The following is a 23,436-nucleotide window of genomic DNA, read 5'->3' as shown; positions in this document are numbered from 1 at the left end:
TTAGCATGCTCTCACTGTTGTTTTTTTCCCCCTATTTCTGGTATTTTCATTTACAGAATATGTTTAAACTAAGGCTTCCTCCTAGTAGGTACATTATTGATCAAACAAGGGATAAAAATCTAAGTATGGGATGATTCCTCTCTTCGTGGAGCTCACAGATCAGTGGGAACATCAGACACTTAATAATCACAACACAATTGGATGAGATCTACCACAGAAGCATGTAAAGAGCTTCACATCCATCGACAGAACAATGAAGTAGGGAGGGGGGTTGCCATGGAGAGAGGAGGAAAGGAATATGGAGGCAGAGAACAAATGCTAAGAGTTCAGCACTTTATCCAGCATGGTACCTTTTACTCTCAATTAACAGGTTAAATTAAATAATAAAAAAATATTTAAGGCAGATCTTCAGAATAAGATATCTATTATAAATAAAAGTAGACTTCCTAGTAAAACAGAATTAATTCATGCTTTCTTCCAAAATTAAACTAAATTTTACACCAAAGATTTTGAAAGCAGTTTAATTTTAAAGACTTATATGCTTATTAGCAGGTCTTTTAAATTCAGTAACCCGTGCTTTGAAACTTACCTTCAGAGCAAAGGCACATCCCACATAAGTAACAAAACGTTCTTCCTGAGCCGGCATTGGTAGCAAAACAGAGACAGACTTCTGTGCCTATGATAAAAATTACGCTGCTAAATATGACCATACAAAGTTTTTACTAAACACAAGTTATAACCCAAAGAAAGCGTAAAAGAGGAAGGTGGTGATGCACTCAGTAAACACAGCACACTCAGGGAATGGTGAGTTTAGCATTTGCCCCAATACTCTTGATCAGAAATATCCTCCACTAAAGACAGTTCCTTTATAAAGAAAGCTTACAAGTTATTCAGGTATTGGCACTTAGGTTAAATTCAGAAAATCACTTACTTTGAAGAAAATAAGCCAGTAAAGACCTGTTCCCACAGTGATGATAAAGAAAACATTGGCCAGATCACCAGCATAGTAAACCAAGAATTTCATAACTGTCTGCAATTTAAAAAGAGAATTACAGCCATTATAGACACAACCTATTTATACTATTACTTTTAATAACATGTTATTTACCCAGTTTCTCAAGCTTGAAGCCTTGTTTCATGTATACGTGGATCAGTTAGAAAGACCAACTGCAGCCACTTCCTAGACACCTTTTGGGTCCTAACCTTTTGATCCATTCCCAATAGCCTCTGTCTTATTCAACCCTTCTCATCTTTCACCATCTAAGAAATTTAGAACCGCCTCCTAATTTTCTTCGAGTCTGGAATCCTTCTCTCCAATGTATCCTCTATACTACCATCAGAGTTGGCTTTCTAAAATGTAAATTGGATTGTGTTACTCCCCTTCTTAAAAATGTACAGTGACTCCTTATTAAAATATAAATTCCTGACTCACAAGGTCCTCCACAACCTAGACAAAAATTAAATATTTAGCCTCATCTGCCAGTTCCAACCACTTACTCAATAATTAACTATTCCACACTTTCATCTCAAATGTTTTGGGGAATGAAATGGGCATTGATTCTACAAATATTCTTCTCTTTTTCTCTCTGGCAAACTCTCATGAGCTCTGAGGGCAGAGACGATGTCTCTCTTTGCTCATTATCACAATCCCCCCAGTGCCTAGTAGAGCACCTGGCACTCAGACAGTAGGCTGTCAGTGACTATTTGTGGAACGCGTAGATAACCCAGCTTAAAGTTCACTTCTCTTGGAAGCCTTTCTTGACTATCCCAGACAGTAAATCAAGCCCCCCTCCTCTGATTCCTTGGCACATTGGCTCTGGAGCCAGGAAGACATCCCAGCACAAACAAATTTACTACGTGCCTTTCTCATGTTCTTTATCAGCGAAATGGAAATACCACCTATTACTTTGTTGCTATAAAAATTAAATGAATAGGGGCTTCCCTGGTGGCGCAGTGGTTGAGAGTCCGCCTGCTCATGCAGGGGACATGGGTTTGTGCCCCGGTCTGGGAAGATCCCACATGCCACAGAGCGGCTGGACCCGTGAGCCATGGCCGCTGAGCCGGTGCGTCCGGAGCCTGTGCTCCGCAACGGGAGAGGCCACAGCAGTGAGAGACCTGCGCACCGCAAAAAAAAAAAAAAAAAAAAAAAGTGCCTGGCACATAGTAAATATTCAAAAAATGATAGATAAAAATAAAAACAAACATAAAGAAGATTAATTGAGAAGAGAAACTATAAAGTTAATAGAGTAAAATATGGGCGAATACCTTTTTGATCTTGAGATAGGGGAGGCTTTCCTAAACAAGATCCTAAAAGCACATGCCATAATATGAAAACCTACTCAGATCTGACAATATTAAAATCAAGAGTTTCTGTTAAACAAAGTAACACATAGATAAAATAACACATGAATCACTCTTGGAGAATAAATTTCAACATCAAAAACCAAAAGTGGATTTATATTTAGAAAATACATAAAACTCCAAATAAATAAAATATAAAAACTTGTTTAAATAAACAAGAAAAACTGAAAACTTAATTAGAAAAATGGGCAAGGGATACAAACAGGAAGTTCACAGAAGGGGAAACCCAAATGATTAATAAAGCATATAAAGAGTAATCAGAGAAATGAAAATTAAATCAAGAATAACATACTACTTACCCCACCAAATTGGCAAAAAATGGAAAGACTTGAAAAACAGCAAGTATTGATTGGTGAGGACGTGAGGAAACAAGAACAGCTCTGCTGTTGTGTGCAGACTGGCCCACAGCAACGTGGGAGGGAAATGAGCATACACCTCTCATAGTCATATACACCAGAGAAACTCAAGGCAACTTTTGACTCATTCTCTAGCTGTGTTTTATTAGAAGGATATAAAATAGCCAAAAGATAAAAATATACTTAAAAAATTCCTGTGATCATACCTGTAAATCGATCATGGGACTCCCAATGCGCCTCTTCCAACCTGCTGTCTTCAAAAGAGACAATAAAACAGCTAGTCCACCCAACACACCCAAAGCAATCTAAAGGAAAATAAAAATTTGGAATTTATGTAATTTCATAATGTAATTTCATCCATGTTCAAAGATACTGTAAACAGAAAGTAAGGAAGTACTCAAAAAATGGTGGTGGAAGGTGGCTAAAAGGACATAGGAGCCAAATTTAAGGAACTCCCAATGGTCAAATCTGGGACAATTTGAGCAAGAAAATAGATAGTAATGAATTATTATTGTTAGAATAAATAAATATCCATGAGTCCATACTGATTTAAATAAATAATTGAATAAATAAATCAATGTGGACAAAGGGACAGTTCCTCCTTATAGCAGAACTTGAATTAACAAATATAGAAGAAATGATGGAAATACACAATCATCATCAGACAAATGTCACAGTAACACTTTTTACTGGCAAGAATTAACAATGTGTGCTAAAATTAGAGGGCAAAAGAATAATGAGGAGCAGGATATTTGCATAATCTCAAGTATCTCCTCACAAGATACAAGACACTTATTAATTATAAGTGGAAAAATACAGTGGAGAACTCTGTGGACACCATCTTAGCCATATGATCGAAGGTCACATCACTGTTAATAAGATACACTGACATCAAGTATCTTCTGATATGATTTGCTGAGAAGGGTACAACATCATTTCTGTGGCATTTGTGCTAAAACTACATTTAATCATGGGAAAATATCAGATAAACCCAACTGAGGTCCAAAATACCAGTGTCAGTCATGAAAGACAAAGAATGACAGAGCACCTGTCACAGATCTAAAGATACACACGATGGCTAGAAGTAATATGTGACCCTGGACTGGGTCCTAAAACAGAAGAAAGATAGTGAAAAAAATCTGTAAAATCCAAAGAGTATTTAGATTAGTTAACAGATTAAGACTACATCAATATTAATTTTCTGATTAACATCACTGTACTACCATCATGTAAGATGTTAACATTAGGGGAGGCTGGGTGAGGGATATATGGCAAATCTCTCTATTTTGACAACTTTCCTGTACATGTAAAAACCTTTTTTTTTAAGTAAAAAATATACTGTAAGTATTTTTAACAGGTTAAAATAAACTCACATCTGTCTGGACATGTGCTTCTCCTTGATCCATTTCATATGTGACCGAGAAAGAAACCTGATATTTAAAAGAAAGTGAATTAGCCATACTGAAGTTATATAACACAAAACTACTTTTACTAGAAAAATACATTTGTAACTGAATTTTACCATAAATGCCATACTTTTGAACTATCAATGTTACTAGAGTTGACCCTTATTTGTATCAATACATAAATGAATACGCTCTTGGGAATTATTCATGCTACTTTAAACATCCCTTTTGAACACATGTTAAAGAAAGAGGGCTTCATTAGGAGCTAGGTAGGTTCATTAATAGCAGTCAAGCCAAATTAATCGTATTTCATTTTCTGATAGGTTTCTGTAACTGAGGAGTGTGACTGATCTTACATATCAAGAATTCAGCAACTGGCTAAACAATCACAGCCTAAGATGGCAGATTAATCAAAGGGCTGAACAAGAATCTTAGGGATACCATTATATTGAGACAGTAGAAAGAAGAACCAGCAAAGGGATAAGAGAAACAGGAGTATGAGAAGTAGGAGAGGGAAGATACCTAAGTCTTAGCAAGGTCATAAACAGGGAGTTTCAAAAAGGAGGAGGTCACCAGTAGTGTCAAATGTTGTACAACTGGCCCTTGAACAATGCAGGGGTTAGAGACGCCAACCCCCGTGCAGTCAAAAATCCAGAGAGAACTTTAGAATTGGCCCTCCGCATCCATGGATTCAACCAACTTCGTGTAGTGCTGTGGTACATATTGAGTGAAGGAAAAAAAAAAACCCATGTATAAGTAGACCCATGCAGTTCAAACCCATGTTGTTCAAGGGTCAACTGTGTAAGTGTCAAGTTAAAGAAATAAAGCCAGTGTATGTGGAATTCATTGCTGACTTCATGAAACAGGTTTTCAAAGAAGCAAATGGCAAGAGCAAAACTGCAAATGATGAAAGAGTAAATGGTTGGGAAATCAAGGAAAGACACACGATAGCAAGCTGAACAGTTGGCAGAGCTGATGGATAATTTTACTGTTTGGTCGTGTTAGTTTGTTTTTAAGATGGGGCAACCTGAAAGGTATTATAAGCAAAGGAAAGGGACCAGCAGAGAAGCTGGCTGAATAAAGGGTTGTGGGTGAAACAGGATACTGGAGGAAGTACTCTAAACAAGTACAGGTTGAAAATTTGCTTAAGAAAGTGGGAAGGGTCCTTTTTTCTTAGAAATAGGAACAGGAGTTAGGAAAGATAATGAAACAGAGATACTTAAGTATTAAAGAGGAAATCTGAAGGAATTCGTATTGGATGGTTTTGATCTGCTCCGTAAAATACAAAGATAGGTTATTTGTCTTTGGTGAGAGAGCAGAGATGTAGCTGGATACTTAAAATGAATGTAGAACTTTTACAATAGCTGTCATGAGAAATTAAGAAATGATGAAAGAACTGTACATTCTACAATTAGAATGAATTTGAGGTGGACTTCCTCAATATGGTTTTATGATTCTCTCAACTTTTTTTCCAATTTGTCAAGACTTAGTTTAGAATATTTTGGACAAGAAAAATATTTAAAGAAAACACCCAGAAGTGTTTTATGTTAAGATAAATATACTCTTGACTACCCAAGAATGACCATTCCAGGAAGACGTAAACCAGGCAGTCTTTTGTTGTTACTAAGCATGTTTCTGGATTTTCTTCTCCTCTCACTATAATGTATACAAATACAGGCAATCGAAGCTAATTTTAACATGAAACCAGGTAATACAAATGAGGATGTGAAATCTTTCAAAGAAAAGTTATTTATGTGCCTACTTTTCACTTAACGAAAGCCTGAATCCAATAGTAGCTGAGCACACATACAAGTGCAACAGAGAGGCCAAAAGCACTGGCTGAAGAACTAGAATTTTAAAATTCATAAAAGTAAAATAATAGAAATTAAAAGCTATTAGTGAGTCTTGGAGTAAGGAATGCTCACCTTCCAATTCTCATGTTTCTGGAGAGGACAGGGAATGAGGAAGAAGTAGAGAAGGATTAGCCTGCTTTTGACCTCTATCCTCTCTCATTTACCCCTCATCAAAGCAGGGATGCTTCATCTGCCTGGCGAGGTAGAGAGGAGGAACTGTGTCGTGCGGCTCAGCCTTTCCCAGGCTCATTCTCTTTGGTGTAGCCCGTTTTCAGTGTGTACATGGTATCGCTTCCATATACAGGCCCTGCCAGGCAGGGGAGGATTATAGTTCTGTGGTTAAACTTAACTGAGTTGGGAAATAGCAGAAGACTAATTGGCTGAAGGTCCAAACTGCATTCTCTAGCTCACTTTAGCGCTACTAGTTATAAAGCTGATAATTTGATTCTCTTTCTGCCTGTTGAATTGTGTCTCTATCAAGTGGGCAAGACTGGTGAGAAGAGGAACACACATGCCCACTTAAGGTTTGAGTTCCTGGTTTAGTTAGTCAAGGAGGCAAAATCTTAACAGAAGCAAGGTGGCCAAAGAGGATGGGAGCAGATGCTGCATGGCTCCGCCTACCCCAGGATACTGACAGGGAGGCCCAGCTGCTGGTGACGCTGTCTACTGACAAACATAATTCTTGCTTTTTTATACCCAGGATCCATAAGAACTCACCTCTTACCACTATTAGTAAAAAATAATTAAGTCTTGACTATATAAAGTGCCATGTTTATTTAAAACTTTAAAAAGGACTAATTGTCTTTTGATCATAACACAAACTCTATCAGCATTATACGAACACATAGAGAGGCAATGATTAGGAAGGAACTCACCTTCACAGACTGGCTGTTGGGATCTTTGATATCAATGTCACTGTAGGCAATGGTAATTAAGGGAGGGTAGATATTTCCATTTTTTGTGTTGGGTACAAGGCGGATACTGTTTAAAAGAAAATTCATTTTTAGTTATAAATACATCTAGGCCCTTAAACATAAATTTAACTTATTGTTTCTTCTGAATTAGATACGGATAGTCTTGGTGATCTCAGAACTACCAGTTACTAAAAACTAGAGGTCAAACATAAACTAATGGTAACAACATAGGCTATTTGAAGTGGTCAGAACTTTATATTGAAATATAACCTCTGAGACAAATTAGAAACTCTTGTTGATCTAGGTCCTACGAAGTTTACAAATGAAATCAGTGAAGTACTGTGCACCACTTTTGAGGACTACTCAAAAGAGAAGTGTTACATGAAGCCTAGAGGAAGGCAGATAATATCCTAATTTTCAAAGAAGATGAATTCTTAACAAAACACTGTGTCATATCTAATACTCTTTAGGGCACATAATGGGGTACATTTTGCTGAATTCAATGCATTAGTAATGTACAGTTTGTAAACTCAGAAAGGAAAATGCCAAGCACCGGTGGCCAGCATAGTTTCTCCAAGAGCAAATCACGCGTGGCTAGTTTCAATTTCGTGTTCACTAGGGATACTACATTAGATTGAGGGACTGCTAAAAACAGCACAGTTGGATTTCAGCAAGGTATATGACAAAACTTCTGTACTGCCTACCTGATAAGATTATCATAAAAATCAAAGTGAAAAAAATAATGTATGTTGAAGTGCCAGAAAGAAGATGGTGCTGATTTTCATCAGTGTATTCAAGGTGCACATCATAAAATATTGGAGTGGGAAGGCTGGTTAAGGTCTTAGAGATAGGAATCTCACACTGGAGAAGACGCATGAGGGCTGCAAGGCACTACCCTAAGGCAGGGTCATCATTAAAGTATCCCAGGAAGGTACTTCCCTGGTGGAGCGGTGGTTAAGAATCCGCCTGCCAATGCAGGGGACACGGGTTCGATCCCTGGTCCGGGAAGATCCCACATGCCACGGAGCAACTAAGCTCGTGCGCCACAACTACTGAACCTGTGCTCTAGAGCCTGCAAGCCACAACTACTGAGCCTGTGTGCCACAGCTACTGAAGCCCGCACACCTAGAGCCTGTGCTCCACAACAAGAGAAGCCACCGCCATAAGAAGCCCGCGCACCACAATGAAGAGTAGCCCCCGCTCGCTGCAACTAGAGAAAGCCCGTGCACAGCAAGGAAGACCCAACACAACCAAAAATAAATAAGTAAATTTATTTTTAAAAAAAAGTATCCTAGGAAGAGTGAGGTGTTGATAATTAATGAGGGCCAACCTAGAACAGTAGCTGTTAAAGGAGATGGAGCCGCAGAAGCCTGCCTATTGCAATCACCTGGCAGGCTCTAACATACCTGCTTCAGCCCACTGATCTTCACTTTCCCCCTCTCAACCCATTCTAATTTAGCAGGTCTAGAGTGGGCCTACAATATGAATTTTGGCAAAAGTCCTTAATCTCTTCTGACGTAATTTTCCCCTCTATTAGTGTATCCCAATCTATCGGGACATCTAAAAACACAGTATGTATTGTTCCAGTTCAGGTGTTCTTGTTGTTTTCACCTGATAATTACAGGTCACTACTTTCACTACCACATTTTCCCATATACTCCAAGCCTCATTTAGTGCATTAGACGTTTGTTTACCTCAGTGATATTTGGGTAGCAACTCGAATTAATCTTGGCTGACTTCCTAAGTCATTTTCTCTTCCACTTAGTGCATCCACTAAGAAAATGCGCCGAGTCAGAAGCCACTTGCCAGAGCTACTGTCTGTTATAATAATAAAAAAAGAGATGGCATTTAAAAAGTATCTTCAATTCTTCAAGATGGCTCTCAAGGAGAACTTTTTCCATTCTACTAATTTTTCTATTAAAATTAGCCCTGATTTTACAGTTCTACTAATTTTTCTCAGGATACACTTTTAGCAATAACATAATTTCTTAATAATAAGCCTGATATATTTAGTAAAAATTTCTAAATATACCAGCAACCTTACTGTTTTACTTTTAGGCATGCTATATAGAAACTTATACTCAGAGAGAATCTATGACCATTCTTATAATCTGCGATTTATTAAATTATCATGTTGGTTGACTGGTTAATTGATTTCAGCTCAGAGAAAGAGTGGTATGTATGGACGCCTTACCTTGGTTCACAAATATTTTATTGTGCTGAAGATTTAAGTTTAACACAGGCACAGCCCAAATATATTGGTGTTGATTTTCATCAGTATATTCAAGGTACACATCATAAAATGTAGGCGTGGGGAAGTCAGTTAAGATCTTAGAGATAGGAATCTCACACTGGAAAAGAAAATGAAAAATGAAAGTATCCAAATTGAAAATTAGAAAGCATATTTATTATCTTTACAAGTTTTTTTTAATTGTAAAATGAAAAGCTTTCAGTTACCTTGTTTATCCACATTTCCATGTGTCTTTCAAAACATGAATACTATGTATGATTCTTTTATAAGGGCCAAAATAACTAACAGTAAAGAACCACCTGGATCTTGTCCTACAACCCATTCATTCTCAACAGTAAGTGTACAGTGAAAAGGTTTAAAAACCCCTATCCTATGGGATGAGGTCCCAATTCTTTCTCCTGATGTACACCGCTGTTTATGATTTGGCTCCCCTTAACAGAGCCAGGTTTATCTCCCACTGCTCCCTCTCTGTCTATGGTCCAGTCAAACTAATCTACTTACAGTCTCTAAATATGCTGTGCTATTCTACATCTCTCTGACATTGCAAATGGTGTTTCTGCTTGACATTCCCTTCCCCACTGTGCTCTCCTGGCAAACTCATATTCATTCTACAAGCTCAAGTATCACTCACTCTGTAAAGCCTTTCCATATTTCCCTAGGAACTGCTAATGAACCCTCCTTTGGACCAACATGGTACCTTGTTCATATCTATAGAACAACACATCACATTCTTTGCAATTCTTTGTCTGTCTATATAGCTGTTTTCTCTACTAGGCTATGAACTCCTTGAGAGGCAACCAGGTTCAATGGAAAAACCATGATTTTCAAGCCTAACAGAACATTTACTTGATGCAACACCTTGAGTAAATTACCTAATCTTACTGAGCACCATTTCCTCATTCATAAAACACAAATAATATGTATTTCACATAGTTATTTCATGGATCAGATGAGATAAAAATGATAAAATGCTGAGCATACAGCAGCGGGCATTTAACAAGTCTTGATTCTCCTGGCCCAAAGTAGACACAAAATAGCATTTTTTTAAAATAACATAGAAGTCGTTTCTAATAAAAGTAAATGCACGTTCATGATAGAAAATTTGGAAAATATAAAAAAGAGAAAAAATCACCTGTAATCCCACCATTCAGAGATAACCGCTGTTAAAAATGTTTATCTTCTAATCTGTTTTCCCTGATAGTATTTTTTATTATAGTTTTAACAAAACTGGAAGCACAGTTTTGTTCTATGGTGTACATATATGCATTTTATCAAGAAGTATTTTTGTAGACTAGTGAATTTCTTTCAAACGTTTAATGGCTCATAATATTCCTTTGTACCATACTGTAGTTTTAAAATGCATTACCAAAGGAAGGAAGGTCAGGGAGGGAGGGAGGGAGGAAAGCATGGAAGGAGAGAAAAGGAAAGCATTTTTATTTGTTTCTGGAGGGTAGAGGGAGGAGGGAGTGATAACACTTTATTGTTCATTAAAAATGAAGTAATACTTTTGCTTTATTCTAAAATGTTCAAAAGTAGAGATTATTTTTATGACCTATATGCCTAGAAGTAAATAAACAACTAATTATGATGTTTAAGACTCTATCTATGACAAGGTACTCTTTTCATGCTGATTAGATTAATAAAAACTATATCAATCGGTGAAATTATTCATTACTACAAGAAATTTCCAATTTCAAAAACTCAAAGATATTCCAATTATTGCTGATGTGAAAAAATGAAGCTAAAATACAGACTGCCTAAAATAGTTCCAACTTACATTCTGCTGATAGGTTGTTCCAAAGGAATAAGCAGCATTTAATCTTGTCTCTGTGTCTGGACAAAGCTACAGCAAAAGAATACAACTGATAAATATCTCTCACAGATGTTTTCTTTGCTTATAGTCAAGGGTTCTCAACACTCAACATGGACATATACTTTATATAATACTCATTCAATGTATCAAGGAATGAAAAGTTAAGGGAGCATCTTTGTTATAAGTCATAACTTAAAGTAGTTTTAAGAAATTCCAATTTAAAACACATGAAAAAAATCAACTCTACCAAGCAACTGATGCTCTATCCAAGCAATAATCTAGTTTTTTTCTCATCTTTGCCTCAGTCAAATATAAGACACGTTAGGAATTCTCTAGCTAGAATCATACTCACCTGTAAAACACCTCCTTCTAAAGTTTGCCACTTGAGAAAATTTCCTCTTACATCATAAGAAGCAGCAACAAACTTCAGTTTTGTATACTGATTAAAGAAAAACAAGAATAAAATAATGTCACATACTCTGAAACTCTATAAATATATATATTACATACAACAGTCTATACAAACTTTCAGAGTTTAGACTTCCAGAGTATATATTCAGTAAAATAGCCTATAAAATTTTTTTCATTGTTGATTGATCTTTTCTTTTTCCAGAGATCAAATATTGAATTCAACTATCTTTACTTTGAAGCAACATTAATCTAAGTATCTCTATGATTAAACACACCAAAATAAATGGACTGGGTTTTCGCACAAAAACTATTATTTCAGAATTGAGAGGCAGCGCTGGTGACAGATAACTTCATTTGAAACCTGTTAAATGTGTGTGTTGTGTGTGTGTGTGTGTGTGAGAGTGTGTGTGTGTGGGGGGGGGGTGAGTAGGGGAGGGAAAAATCTGTTCTTTCATTCTAGAAGGTCAAAAAGTTGAGGTAAGAATTTGGAGCTGTGAAGTGCTAAGGAAAGGCATAAGAATCCCAGTCAATCTTTGGAAGCCCTTTTTAAACATGTGGAGATACAGGACAGAGATGGCTTTGCATTTGGTGATGAAAACTGTCCTTCCCAACCCCACAAGTACTACTTGCTGCTATACGACATAATCCAGAGGTATCATATACTCAAGTAAGGCAGCTAAACTTTGTATTTTTAGTTCCTCAGCAGCTAATATTCAGATTTAGTTTAGTAATTAAATTTTTAAAAGCCTATCAAGAATTATGACTAGTAATATTCTTGTTACCTTTTAAAATTGTAAATCAAAATGTAGTTATCCTTCAATAATATAGTGACTTGTACCTGGTTTTCCCCTTTAAAACTGAAATTTGTAGGAAGAGGTGTAGTACTGAGTACTTGAGGTGCTAATCCTAGCTGGTCTCCATAGAACAGCCATGGAAGATTCTGTCTCCTATAAACAATCACAATTGTTTTAATAATGGGGAACAATTCTTAATATGTATTTGTGCAAGTAATTGCACTGAATTTCGTCAAAATGATGGTTCATCAATTAGAATAGCCTTACCAAAATGAAACAGAATGAACAGTGCCCAGTCCAGCAGTATTTTCAAAGATAAACTGAAACAGTCGACATGCATCAAAAGTGGTAGAGTCATAAGAATTCATATTCATCACACACATATTTCCAAGAGCTTGGCAAGATGTCAGATTGGCATACACCTACAAGAGAGCAATGACAGAGAAATGTATGGACTTTAACATCCTAAGCAAAAGTTGACATAAAAATTATGCTCGGTTTTAACTTTACCTATTCTGCAAATTCTTTTTTTGGACATTCTTTTGCTTTTAATACCTTTCCTCTAATTTAAGTAGAAAAGAACTTTCTATATGGCAGATAAATAATTTGTACATTTTAACTGTAAATTTTAGGTGGAAATATAAAGACAAGCAATTAAAAGAAGAACTAACAGCATGACATTTTAAAAAACTATTATGCAGAATAATTTTTGAAAGAATAATAATTTGTTCCTATATTAGAGCTTATGCATATAAATCTAATCCATTTTAAGTAATTTGTTTATGAACAGCAAAATAAGATCATTTGTTGAGTTTGCCCCTTAAACTTCTTTTTCAGTTTTCCCTTTCAGGAAAAGACCACTCCATTTTTAGTTATTCAAATAAAAATCACTGCAGTAATATTCTGTCTCTCCCTTCTCGTATCCAGCTCATCATTAAATCCTATTGGCTCAATCTTCAAAGTATATCCAGAAGCTAAACATTTCTCACACTTCCATGGTACCACCCTTGTCCACGAGTCCACTTTCTCTCACCTGGATTACTCTAATACTCTCCTAAATGGTCCCCCCGCTTCTGTCTTTGCCCCAACAAAATGTGCTCTCCATATTAGAGTGATCTTTTCAAAACCTGAGGTCAACCATTGTCTTCCTTTGCACAAAACCCTCTATATCCCTTCCAGTAAACTCCAAGTCCTCAACATAGTCACTCCCTTCACCCGTGAACTCATCTCTCCACTTTCCCTGCTCACTCTGTTCTAGCCACTCAGGTCTCCTTCCTGTTTCTTTAGCATGAACACCAGAGAACTCCTGCTTCGGGACCTCTGCACTTGCTATAGTCTCTGCTTAGAATACTCTTCCCCTAGATATTTACAAGGCTCTCTTCTACTTCCTTCAGATCTTTACTCAAATATCACGCTCCCAGAGATGCCTGTCCTGACCACCCTCCATAAAATAGCACCACCTTCCACTCTCTATGCTCTTTACCCTGATTTATTTGTCTTTATAGCACTTAGCACCACCTAACATTTACTTACAATATAATTCTACGGGGGATTTTTCTCTATCTTTTCCTGAAATAGATAACTTAAAGATTTGAGAACAGAGCTTGGCATACAGTAGGTCATCAATAAACATTTACTAAATGATAGTATGAATCAGTTTCCCCTAACATTCAATTTCTGCTGAATAAGTTTGGACACATTCAATTTACGAATAATGAAATGTGAAATGAATAACATTTTCTTTAGTATTCTCTTTCAGTCCACTTAGAAAGGGTTTATTTTTCTTATAGAAAATGACCAAGGAGATATATCTACTTAGGAAAGTTTTATTAAGTGGGGAAAAAAATGGTATCACAATTCTTTGAAATGGAATAAAATTATTTTCTAGAAATTCAAATATACCCAACAAGCAGCTGCTGATGACTGCAAATACTCTGCAAACCATTCTGAAGTGAAAGACATGCCCTGTAAACACAAAGATGAATTTTAGTTTTAAGTTCAAATAGAAATTCCTTAACCCTATGCTGTTTAGAAGACATTAATATGTATATTGCTGAGTCGGAAATAACTAACATTACTTTCTCAATATTATCAGAAAAATAGATTCTAACGGCAATATAAGAATTAATTCTAAGCAATGTCAGTAATTACAAATAGGACTGAATTACAAAATCACATCACTTAGGCAAAGGATATAAGGAAACAAAGTATGTCTATAATCAAAAAAAAAACAAGAAAACACTATTATGCCCATTTCACTAAAACAAAAATCAAAGTGCAAAAAAATAAAAGAAAAACTAGATTCTGACTTAGTATTGGTTAATATTTGCTGATTTAGGATTATTACACTGTATTAAATTGGCAAGTAATAAAAAAGAAATATCTGTGAATGATTTCTAAGCAACTGGAGACTGGGGATATACAGAGTAACTAATATGTAAAATCTCCAAAGTGGTGATTCTCAAACAATGATGGGTATCAGAATCAACTGTGGAATTTCCTAAAAACAGAAAATGCTTGGCTTCATTCTAAACCAAATGAAACAGAATGTCTAGGATGAGACCAAGGCATACATGTGCTCTGAAAGCTGCAGGTACAAGCCTCTAGTTAAGCACCACTGCTGTAAAGTTCATCTGCATATCTTGCTAAAAAATGAGACACCGAGAAGCACCATTCAGAATAAATTCTCTGAACATGGACAATGGAGATAAAACCAAATTATATGAATCGTGACACCACAACTGTCAAAGAAATCTAAAATAAAATTATGAGTCACTTCATTATTCATTATTTTCATCTCTTCAATAAGCAAAAATTCTCATTTTGTAAGAAAAAAACCTATGCATAGAAGGTTGACTAACACACACAAAAAGGCTGAGCAAAAATGGAAAGCAATAACAACAGTACTGGCAAATGCATGTAAAATGAAGTCACAGACAATGCCAGTGATAAAGTTGTATGATCCTTTGTAAAACAATATCCACGGAATTTTTAGAAACACTTAGGAAATTTGTCTTAAGGCAATAATCTCTCCAAAAGGAAAAACACATCTTTGTGCATAAAATGGTTGACAGCAATATTATTAATAACAGAAAACCTAAATAGTCAATAGACATACAATTACATGAATTTCAATGCATAAACTAGAGTATTACGTGACTATTTAAAATTATAATTACATTGGTTGATCCTGGAACACAGTATAGAGAAACTAAGGTAGTGCCTAAAGACTGAAAGAGACATGTCAAAATAACACAGGGGCTATACCAAAGGAAGTCCAAATTTGAGGCAATTTGAGCTTTGAAAAGAAGAGTAACAGTGACAGATTATAACACACTCATGATACCTGGAGTTTGCAGTAAAGCTAAAAAAAAATAAAAGCACAGAGAGAAAAGAAAGCACTCTTTCTAGAAGACTGCTAACTAAAAATATAACGGGAACAACAGAATTGTGAAATCATTTTTTTTTTTTTTTTTTTTTGCGGTACGCAGGCCTCTCATTGTTGTGGCCTCTCCTGCTGCGGAGCACAGGCTCCAGACGCGCAGGCTCAGCGGCCGTGGCTCACAGGCCCAGCCGCTCTGCAGCATGTGGGATCTTCCTGGACCGGGGCACGAACCCGTGTCCCCTGCATCGGCAGGCGGACTCTCAACCACTGTGCCACCAGGGAAGCCCTGTGAAATCATTTTGAAATAACCAATTTAATAATTGATTCAGGTAAGGTTCATCAATGGCTGCTAAAACAGATATGTACATAGTCTCAAAGTAAAATCTCAGACTAACTTATTAGTCACAGTACCTTTCCAATGGAGAGAAGTGGCAGACAGCACCATGACCAGGCAGTCAATTTAGCATCACCACTAACTGGACATCCTGACCTTATGTGCTCCTTGTTGATGCAATGGGCTATTCCCAACACCTATATCATATTTTTGCAAAAAGACATTTCACTGAGTCTAATCATGAGAAAAATCCAGAGTGTGGGATGCTCTACAAGAAAGCTGGCCTTGACTCTCCAAGAGTCAATGCAAAAAAAAAAAAAAAAAAAAAAAAAGCCAAAACAAAAAACCCAAAAAGCAAAACAGAACAAGGATCTCTCTGTTCTAAATTAAAGGAGACTAAAAAGATTAACTCAGTGCGGGGTCTTTCACTGATCCTGGGTCCCCCTTGCCAAAAAAAGTGGGGAGGGATAAAAGACTTTATTGAAACAAATGGGGAAATTTGTTGGGTATGAACAGTATATCAGGTAATTCTATTATATTAATTTTAATCTTATTAGGTGTGATACCAGAAAAATGCCCTTGTTCTTAGGAGCTACATGATAAAGTATTTAGGAGTGAAATGTTATATAGCTACAAATTATTTTCAAGTGGCTCAGAAAAAAATATGGATGTGTATGTGTGCATATGCATACACTCACATACACAGAGAGAGATAAAGCAAATGTGGCAAAACATTAATAATTGGTTAAACTACTAAAAGATATATGCACAGTTATTATTTTTTTCAACTTTTCTGCAACTTAAAAATTTTTCAAAATTAAAGTTGGGAAAACAAACGAAGATGTAAGCTGTTTTTGGAAAAAGGGAATGGGAAGACACTGGTTCATATATTTGGAAAGTTTTTATTGATTGTCTGGTATATTACCTGAGGAGGACTGCATGTCTCTCTTATAAAATTATATAAAACTATAGGATACAGAAATAGTTATAGATATGTGTATGTATATACATAATGTGTGTATATATTTTCTAGCTATGTCTGCTAAAGAGGGCATACTAAGCATGGTAAGCTTGGTTTCTAAGTATTATCCTTAAGAGCTTCTTAGAGAAATAACTGTTTCCAGGGCTGAAGCAGGAAAAGTACAAGATGAGCCTGGAAATCTTATTGTGCCAGAAAGTAAGGAAATGCTCAAAGAATGATAGAGATATGTCAAAAAGACATAGGAACCAACTCAAAGGGGCTTCTAATAATGGCCAAATCTATGACAATTTGAGCACCAAAACAAAAAATACATATACTGGATTATAAGAAATGAATAAAATAGGAACCCACAAATCCATACTGTCCTTACTGAACAAATAAATATATAAAGGTGAGGAAGGGAAAATTCCTTACAGTAGAATGTTAATAATGTGGAAGGACTGATAGAAACATTTGGCAACCATCATAGTAGTGGTTGATGAAGGCAAGTGACATCAGTGGAAACTAAAGCTACTTAGTTTAGAGAAGGTTTAGAGAAGAAGAAGTGTAACCTTGGAAATTCTCCTCAAAAATACTACCAAATACAGGGGCTTCCCTGGTGGTGCAGTGGTTGAGAGTCCGCCTGCCGATGCAGGGGACACGGGTTTGTGCCCTGGTCCGGGAAGATCCCACATGCCGCAGAGCAGCTGGGCCCATGAGCCATGGCCGCTGAGCCTGAACGTCTGGAGCCTGTGCTCCACAATGGGACAGGCCACAACAGTGAGAGGCCCGCGTACCGCAAAAAAAAAAAAACTACCAAATACAAAGGGAAAATGGTAACTTAATAGCAGATGTGGTGAGTTTACAGCAGGGGGTGATGGTTAGGTTGACACCACCAGTGGTGGGACAGATGGACAACATGTGTCTCCTCATGTGACGCAATGGATTGAGAAGAGCACATCTTTTTTGTGGTTTCCTGCCAGGCATGTCCTGATTATGAAAAAAAACTGGATGGACCCAGGTTGAGGGTCACCCTCTGGATTGTAAGGCCTGTAGTCTTCAAAACTGTCGAGGTAGGGGACTTCCCTGGTGGCCTAGAGGATAGGATTCTGGGTTTTCACTACTGTGGCCCAGGGTTCAATCCCTGGTCAGGGAACAAGATCCCACAAGCCATGTGGCATGGTCAAAAAAAAAAAAAAATAGTAAAATGACAAAACTGTCGAGTTCATGAAAGGCAGGGAAAGACTGAGGACGTGTTCCAGACTGGAGGAGACTGAAGGGGACGTGACCTCTAAATGACTGGTAATCTGAGACCAAATATGAAAAAGAGACATTGTTGGAATTTTTGGCAAAATTATTTTTACTTATTTTGAAAAGGAAAAAATGAAAATTAAAGGCCTGCAAATTTGATAATGGTATATGTCACTATAATCAGAGACCGGAGAAGAATGCCCCAGAAAACATGAATCTTATTACAAACGAGCCAATATTTGGATGATCTTAAGCTCCCTATGTATATGTCTATTTTAGTATTTGTTTTTCTGCAAATATTTGGTACTTGCCTGTAATCCCACAAGACTATACTGGAGGAGAGGAATTTTTGCTTTATTCATGAGGATTCCAGATTCCACCCTCATCACGGCTATCCTTACAGCTCCCCTAGTCACTCCCATTTATTCAGTGATGATTGTAGCAACCAGATCCTAGCCTATCCACACAAGCTCTACTCTGACTGACTCCTAGTTAGTCATCTAACTCCTCTTCTCTTGGACTGATGACCTCTTCAGTTCCGATTCATCCACTTCCCATTTTACATCCCAGATCTTGTTATCACCAGATTCTGTTGCAAAAGCTCTAACTATCTGCCATCACGCTCTCATCTATAAACAAGGAACTTGGTCGGATACAAATAATCCTCAAATCTCCAGTGACTACCATGTACAGGCTCTGTGAGGTAGGTATTATTACACCCAACCTACAGACAATAAAACTGACGTTTAGAAAAGTCCAAAGGTATAAAACTAATGACTGGTAAATCCAGGGTTCAAATCTAGAGTCTCTGGTGCTCTTAACTATATTATACTGCATTCTTTATAGGATCTATAAAAGACCTTTCCAGCTTAAACATTCTGAGATCCACTGAAAAAGAAATGAGCTGAGGTAGAGAAGAGAGCAACTGTACTTATAAATTATAATGCTGAGTTGTTGTCTAATGTTTCTTATTGACTGATAATTTCTATTTTAAAGGGATTTACACATAAATGTTTCTCATTTTAGCCCCAAATTAATTACCAAAGGAAGAAATGCAGAAATATCCTTAACAATAGAACAAAAAAAAAAACTGAAGCATACTCACAAGATCTCCATAACGTGCAGCTGAAATCATACGTGGAGGGAAATTCCCTGTGCTGCTGAAACATAATCCCCCTGTCTTCATTAATAAATAAGAAAAAAAAAAGTTTATGGAAGAATATAAGTAATTTAATTTAAAAGTATATACATTATCAATTTGATTAGACTTACTAAAATGTTAGGTTCTGAACATACACAGGACCTGCTGGTGTTAATGAATGTTGGTTCACATTGGACACACCTGTCAATATAACAAAAATAATTTGTTAAATGTTAATAAATTACACTAGCCCTAATTTAATTGAGAACTTGTCTTCCTAACTGATTATATTAGAATAGACTCATTCAACTAAGCAATTACTTGTAATAAAGTAAACATATTAGAAGTATTAATGCTGATATACTACTCTTTGTATTACAAGGCAAGGTATAAATAAATAAAATTAACCAATAATAGGCAAATATTCTTTTGAAGCCGCAGGTAATATAAAATAAATAGTATTGAATAGCAAAGATGGTTAAGTCACTCAAATAACAAAAGAGCCCAACAAACTCATATAAATGAAACCAAATCCATTTTTATAAGTAGTTATTATCGAATATACTTTCCTTATTTTTCTGCCACAAAGCAAAAAGGTAACATACGCTGAAAAGAAACGAGTATCTATACCCTCATCAAACCTACAGCAAACACTCTTAAAGTCTTTTCATCTTCTTTATTTATTTTAGGAAAATACTTTATATTTTTCATTAATGAATGATATAGAGGGAGGGAGGGAGGGCAGTGGACTAGTGGGGACACTGATAGGTTTCTATGGGTACTCATTACAAAACAGAACAGGTAGGAGGAGGAGCTGGGGCACAGCACAGAACTCAAACTAGGCTTAGGGAGGTATAAGAGGAGAGGAACGGGGGATCAACCCAGTGGTCTGTATTAGGTTGCTACAACCTAGGTCAGCCTGAGAGAAAAGATGATCCAACACTAAGTATCCCCAGGAGAAACTGCTCAAGTATTTTCTATCTCCAATTTGGGAACTGAAGAGAAAACAGTATTTAGAGGGAGGTCAGCATGTAGGCAACTAAAAAAATTGAAGAACTGGAATAGGGATGATGTGTTTGAGTTAAAGAAACGGAGGGGTGTGTGTGTGGTGTGCAGGTATGCATGCATAAACGGGGAACAGGAAGTGAAAGAGAATAAGGCTATAAACCAGGATACCTGGGTTATGATAATTATCATCACATTTATTAACATATTTTTATGTAATATAATATATATAGTACCTAGTATATAATAAGTAGATTGCAAATAAAAGTTACTATTATATACTATGCATTATATTATAGATTATGTACAAATTACATGACAAACAAAAATCGGTACCTTTTACTGAGCACTTACTCTGTAGTATTTAGCTAAGAACTTTAGATATGTAAAGTATGTTTCTGAGCTGTGGTAACAGCCTATGAAGTGGGTGGTATGTCCCCATTCTGAAGACAAGGAGACAGACTTATCGAGTGAGGTCAAACAACCAACAAGACACTGAAACAAGAATTAAACCCTATTCTGTCTCATTTTCTGGGCCTCAGCTTCCTTACCTGTTTATTTCTATCCTTCCTTGGGTTATTGTGAGGAGCAAGGAATCTGATAGGAAAGGCACAGATTCTACATAAATATAAGATATTAATGAAGTCAGCACCCAGCATACCGCTTACCTGTTTCCTAAAGCATTTGCTATTGTAAAAGAGTTTTCACTTTCCTCACAGAGTTTACAAGTTGCTTCAGACAACAATGTTCCATTAACATCTCTTTCCACTAAACAATTTAGAAACAATAAGATGTTAACTCATAGTCAATATATAAGCTTCTATACACTTAGTAAAACCCAGTTGTAATTATTATTCTAGTAATTCTCAAAACAACTTGTTTGCATAAAGTCATGTCAAGCACCATCCATAATAAAGTATCAAAAAGTGAAGCCTTCCCCATTCCCACATAAAAAATACAGAAACCAATTTCCAAATCATCATCATCATCTTAAATTAATATATTTTCCTCAGAGAATTTCTTACCTCTTACCTGCATGTTCCTGTTACACTGGATTTGGGGAAACAAGTATTTTCATAGACTTCTGATAAGTTTCACAACTTAGAGGGCTTTTGGTGGTATCTATTACAATTGTAAATTCATATACCTTATAATACTACAGTTTCATTTTCAGATACCTAACCCACAGAAACACTTGAAGATGTGCATAAAAATATTCATCAAAACATTATTTGTGGGCTTCCCTGGTGGCGCAGTGGTTGAGAGTCCGCCTGCCGATACAGGGGACATGGGTTCGTGCCCCGGTCCGGTAAGATCCCACATGCCGCGGAGAGGCTAGGCCCGTGAGCCATGACCGCTGAGCCTGCGCGTCCGGAGTCTGTGCTCCGCAACGGGAGAGGCCACAACAGTGAGAGGCCCGCGTACCGCAAAAAAACCCCAAACATTATTTGTTAGAAAATAATCTAAATATTTTAAATAGCAAAATGCTATGAAATACCATGGAGTGGATTAAAAAGTATGTGGTAGATCTAACAGATCATACCATTAACTGAAAAAAGTATGCTGGAGAACAATGTTTTTGGTATGAAGTATTTACATAAAAAATACCACTTATATTTCCTGTGGTTACAATGTATACAATGTACATTAAAAACAGGAAAAAAAAAGTCTATAAGGACACATTCTAGAATCTACTTCTTACCTAAAATATGGCCAGTGGGACAGTGGCATTTTCCTTCTGCAGTTAAACCACCAGGGCAAGAAATACAGTTCCAGCCATCTTCAGTAACACCTTTCTAAATTAAAAGAAAAAAATTATTTTCCCTTTCTTAATTAATGTTCTCCTTAATTTATCATTAAGTCCAAAAAGCCACAACAGTGTATAATTTGCAGGAGCTATGCAAATAAATTACATAAATATGAGCCACATAAAGATTTCCTGGATAGACAATTTGTGCTTATATTCAAAAATCAAGCTATACGTTATTACTACAAGTACTGACTACTATATTATCATTACTATAAGTACTGACTATTATTAACTCCAGGCAATAGTTCTTTTTTCCTTATGATTTTCAATTTAAATGAGTCCTTACTCTCATAATTAAGTCATTCAGTTTTTGCATTTACAAAGAAAAAATGCAACGAAATTCCACACTATTTAATCAACAGATAGCCAATTAATAGTTTAGTCTTACCTGTTCTAAAATAGTTATTCTAATTTTTAAAAATTCAAATATAATAGCTTTTAACAATTAAGTTATGATTTAAAATGGATGAATTTTATCGTAAATAAATATACTTAAAGTTGTTTAAATTATGAGATCTTTCCTTTTATCCACTAATAGTAAAGGTTTTTTATAAAATATGACATCATCAAAAATTGGGCTTATAATATTATATGGTTTAGAAAAAAACCTGGGGTAAAAATACAGTAATTTTATTACAAATATGGATGTAACCAAAATTAATAGAAAACAATGGTAACAACAAAACAATGCCACAAATTATTTTAGGTTTTGGTTGAAAAGACTGGATATATCAAGAAATGCTCCTATATTTGTTAGTACATTTATACATGTAGGACTATTTAAAAATTATGATAGCTTAGTAATGTCACTGAAAAATAAATCTGCTTTGGCACCATTTCATATTAGCAGCTTTTTATCACTGTAATTCAGCTAGGGTCAATATTTCCCAAAATATAAAGTTTCAAAATGATCATCAAACCTGTAAGTACTAGTCATAAACAAGGACTGGTTTATATATTAAATATTAAATTCCCAGACTCAATTTTTTTAATACAATAATGAGAAGAAACATTACTATAAAGGCAGAACTGGCACACTGACTCATAATTACCCAAAATGATTCAAAGATATATTTCTGTTAATTAAGAATCATCATATATAGTAACTATTAATTTACTAATTTTCCAAAAATGATGATATAATGAAATGATTAACAAAACAGATATTAACCTATTTACTGATGAAACTAGCATTTCATGAACTTATCACTCAGATATCATTACGAACATGAATCATTATATAAAACTGTTGACGCTAAATCTAAGACACTGAACTCACTCTGTACCAAATGATACAAAAATGAAAAACTGCTCTATATATGTATCATTCACTCATCTATTGATATTTGCTTTTATAACGCAGTTTCTCTATGAAATAAAAATAAAAATA

General features: G+C 35.9%; 1 protein-coding gene across 1 annotated transcript in view; it reads right to left on the bottom strand.

Moving 5' to 3' along the window:
• Nucleotides 1–23,436, bottom strand: part of TMEM67 (transmembrane protein 67) — a 43,172-nt gene that overhangs the window by 17,364 nt on the left and 2,372 nt on the right. The window contains exons 3-18 of the mRNA XM_059994897.1: nucleotides 21,939–22,032; nucleotides 20,905–21,004; nucleotides 19,363–19,432; nucleotides 19,196–19,270; nucleotides 14,062–14,124; nucleotides 12,427–12,581; nucleotides 12,204–12,312; nucleotides 11,307–11,393; nucleotides 10,919–10,984; nucleotides 9,085–9,241; nucleotides 8,585–8,708; nucleotides 6,852–6,957; nucleotides 4,091–4,147; nucleotides 2,924–3,022; nucleotides 932–1,030; nucleotides 590–676 (exon numbers count right to left, since the gene is read on the bottom strand). Of these exons, the coding sequence (XP_059850880.1) occupies nucleotides 590–676; nucleotides 932–1,030; nucleotides 2,924–3,022; nucleotides 4,091–4,147; nucleotides 6,852–6,957; nucleotides 8,585–8,708; nucleotides 9,085–9,241; nucleotides 10,919–10,984; nucleotides 11,307–11,393; nucleotides 12,204–12,312; nucleotides 12,427–12,581; nucleotides 14,062–14,124; nucleotides 19,196–19,270; nucleotides 19,363–19,432; nucleotides 20,905–21,004; nucleotides 21,939–22,032 (1,548 nt within the window). The remainder of the gene's footprint in view (nucleotides 1–589; nucleotides 677–931; nucleotides 1,031–2,923; nucleotides 3,023–4,090; nucleotides 4,148–6,851; nucleotides 6,958–8,584; nucleotides 8,709–9,084; nucleotides 9,242–10,918; nucleotides 10,985–11,306; nucleotides 11,394–12,203; nucleotides 12,313–12,426; nucleotides 12,582–14,061; nucleotides 14,125–19,195; nucleotides 19,271–19,362; nucleotides 19,433–20,904; nucleotides 21,005–21,938; nucleotides 22,033–23,436) is intronic.

The sequence above is a fragment of the Delphinus delphis genome, chromosome 17 (genome assembly GCF_949987515.2).
Source record: "Delphinus delphis chromosome 17, mDelDel1.2, whole genome shotgun sequence".
Taxonomy (NCBI): domain Eukaryota; kingdom Metazoa; phylum Chordata; class Mammalia; order Artiodactyla; family Delphinidae; genus Delphinus; species Delphinus delphis.
This window is presented reverse-complemented; position numbering and strand designations above follow the sequence as displayed.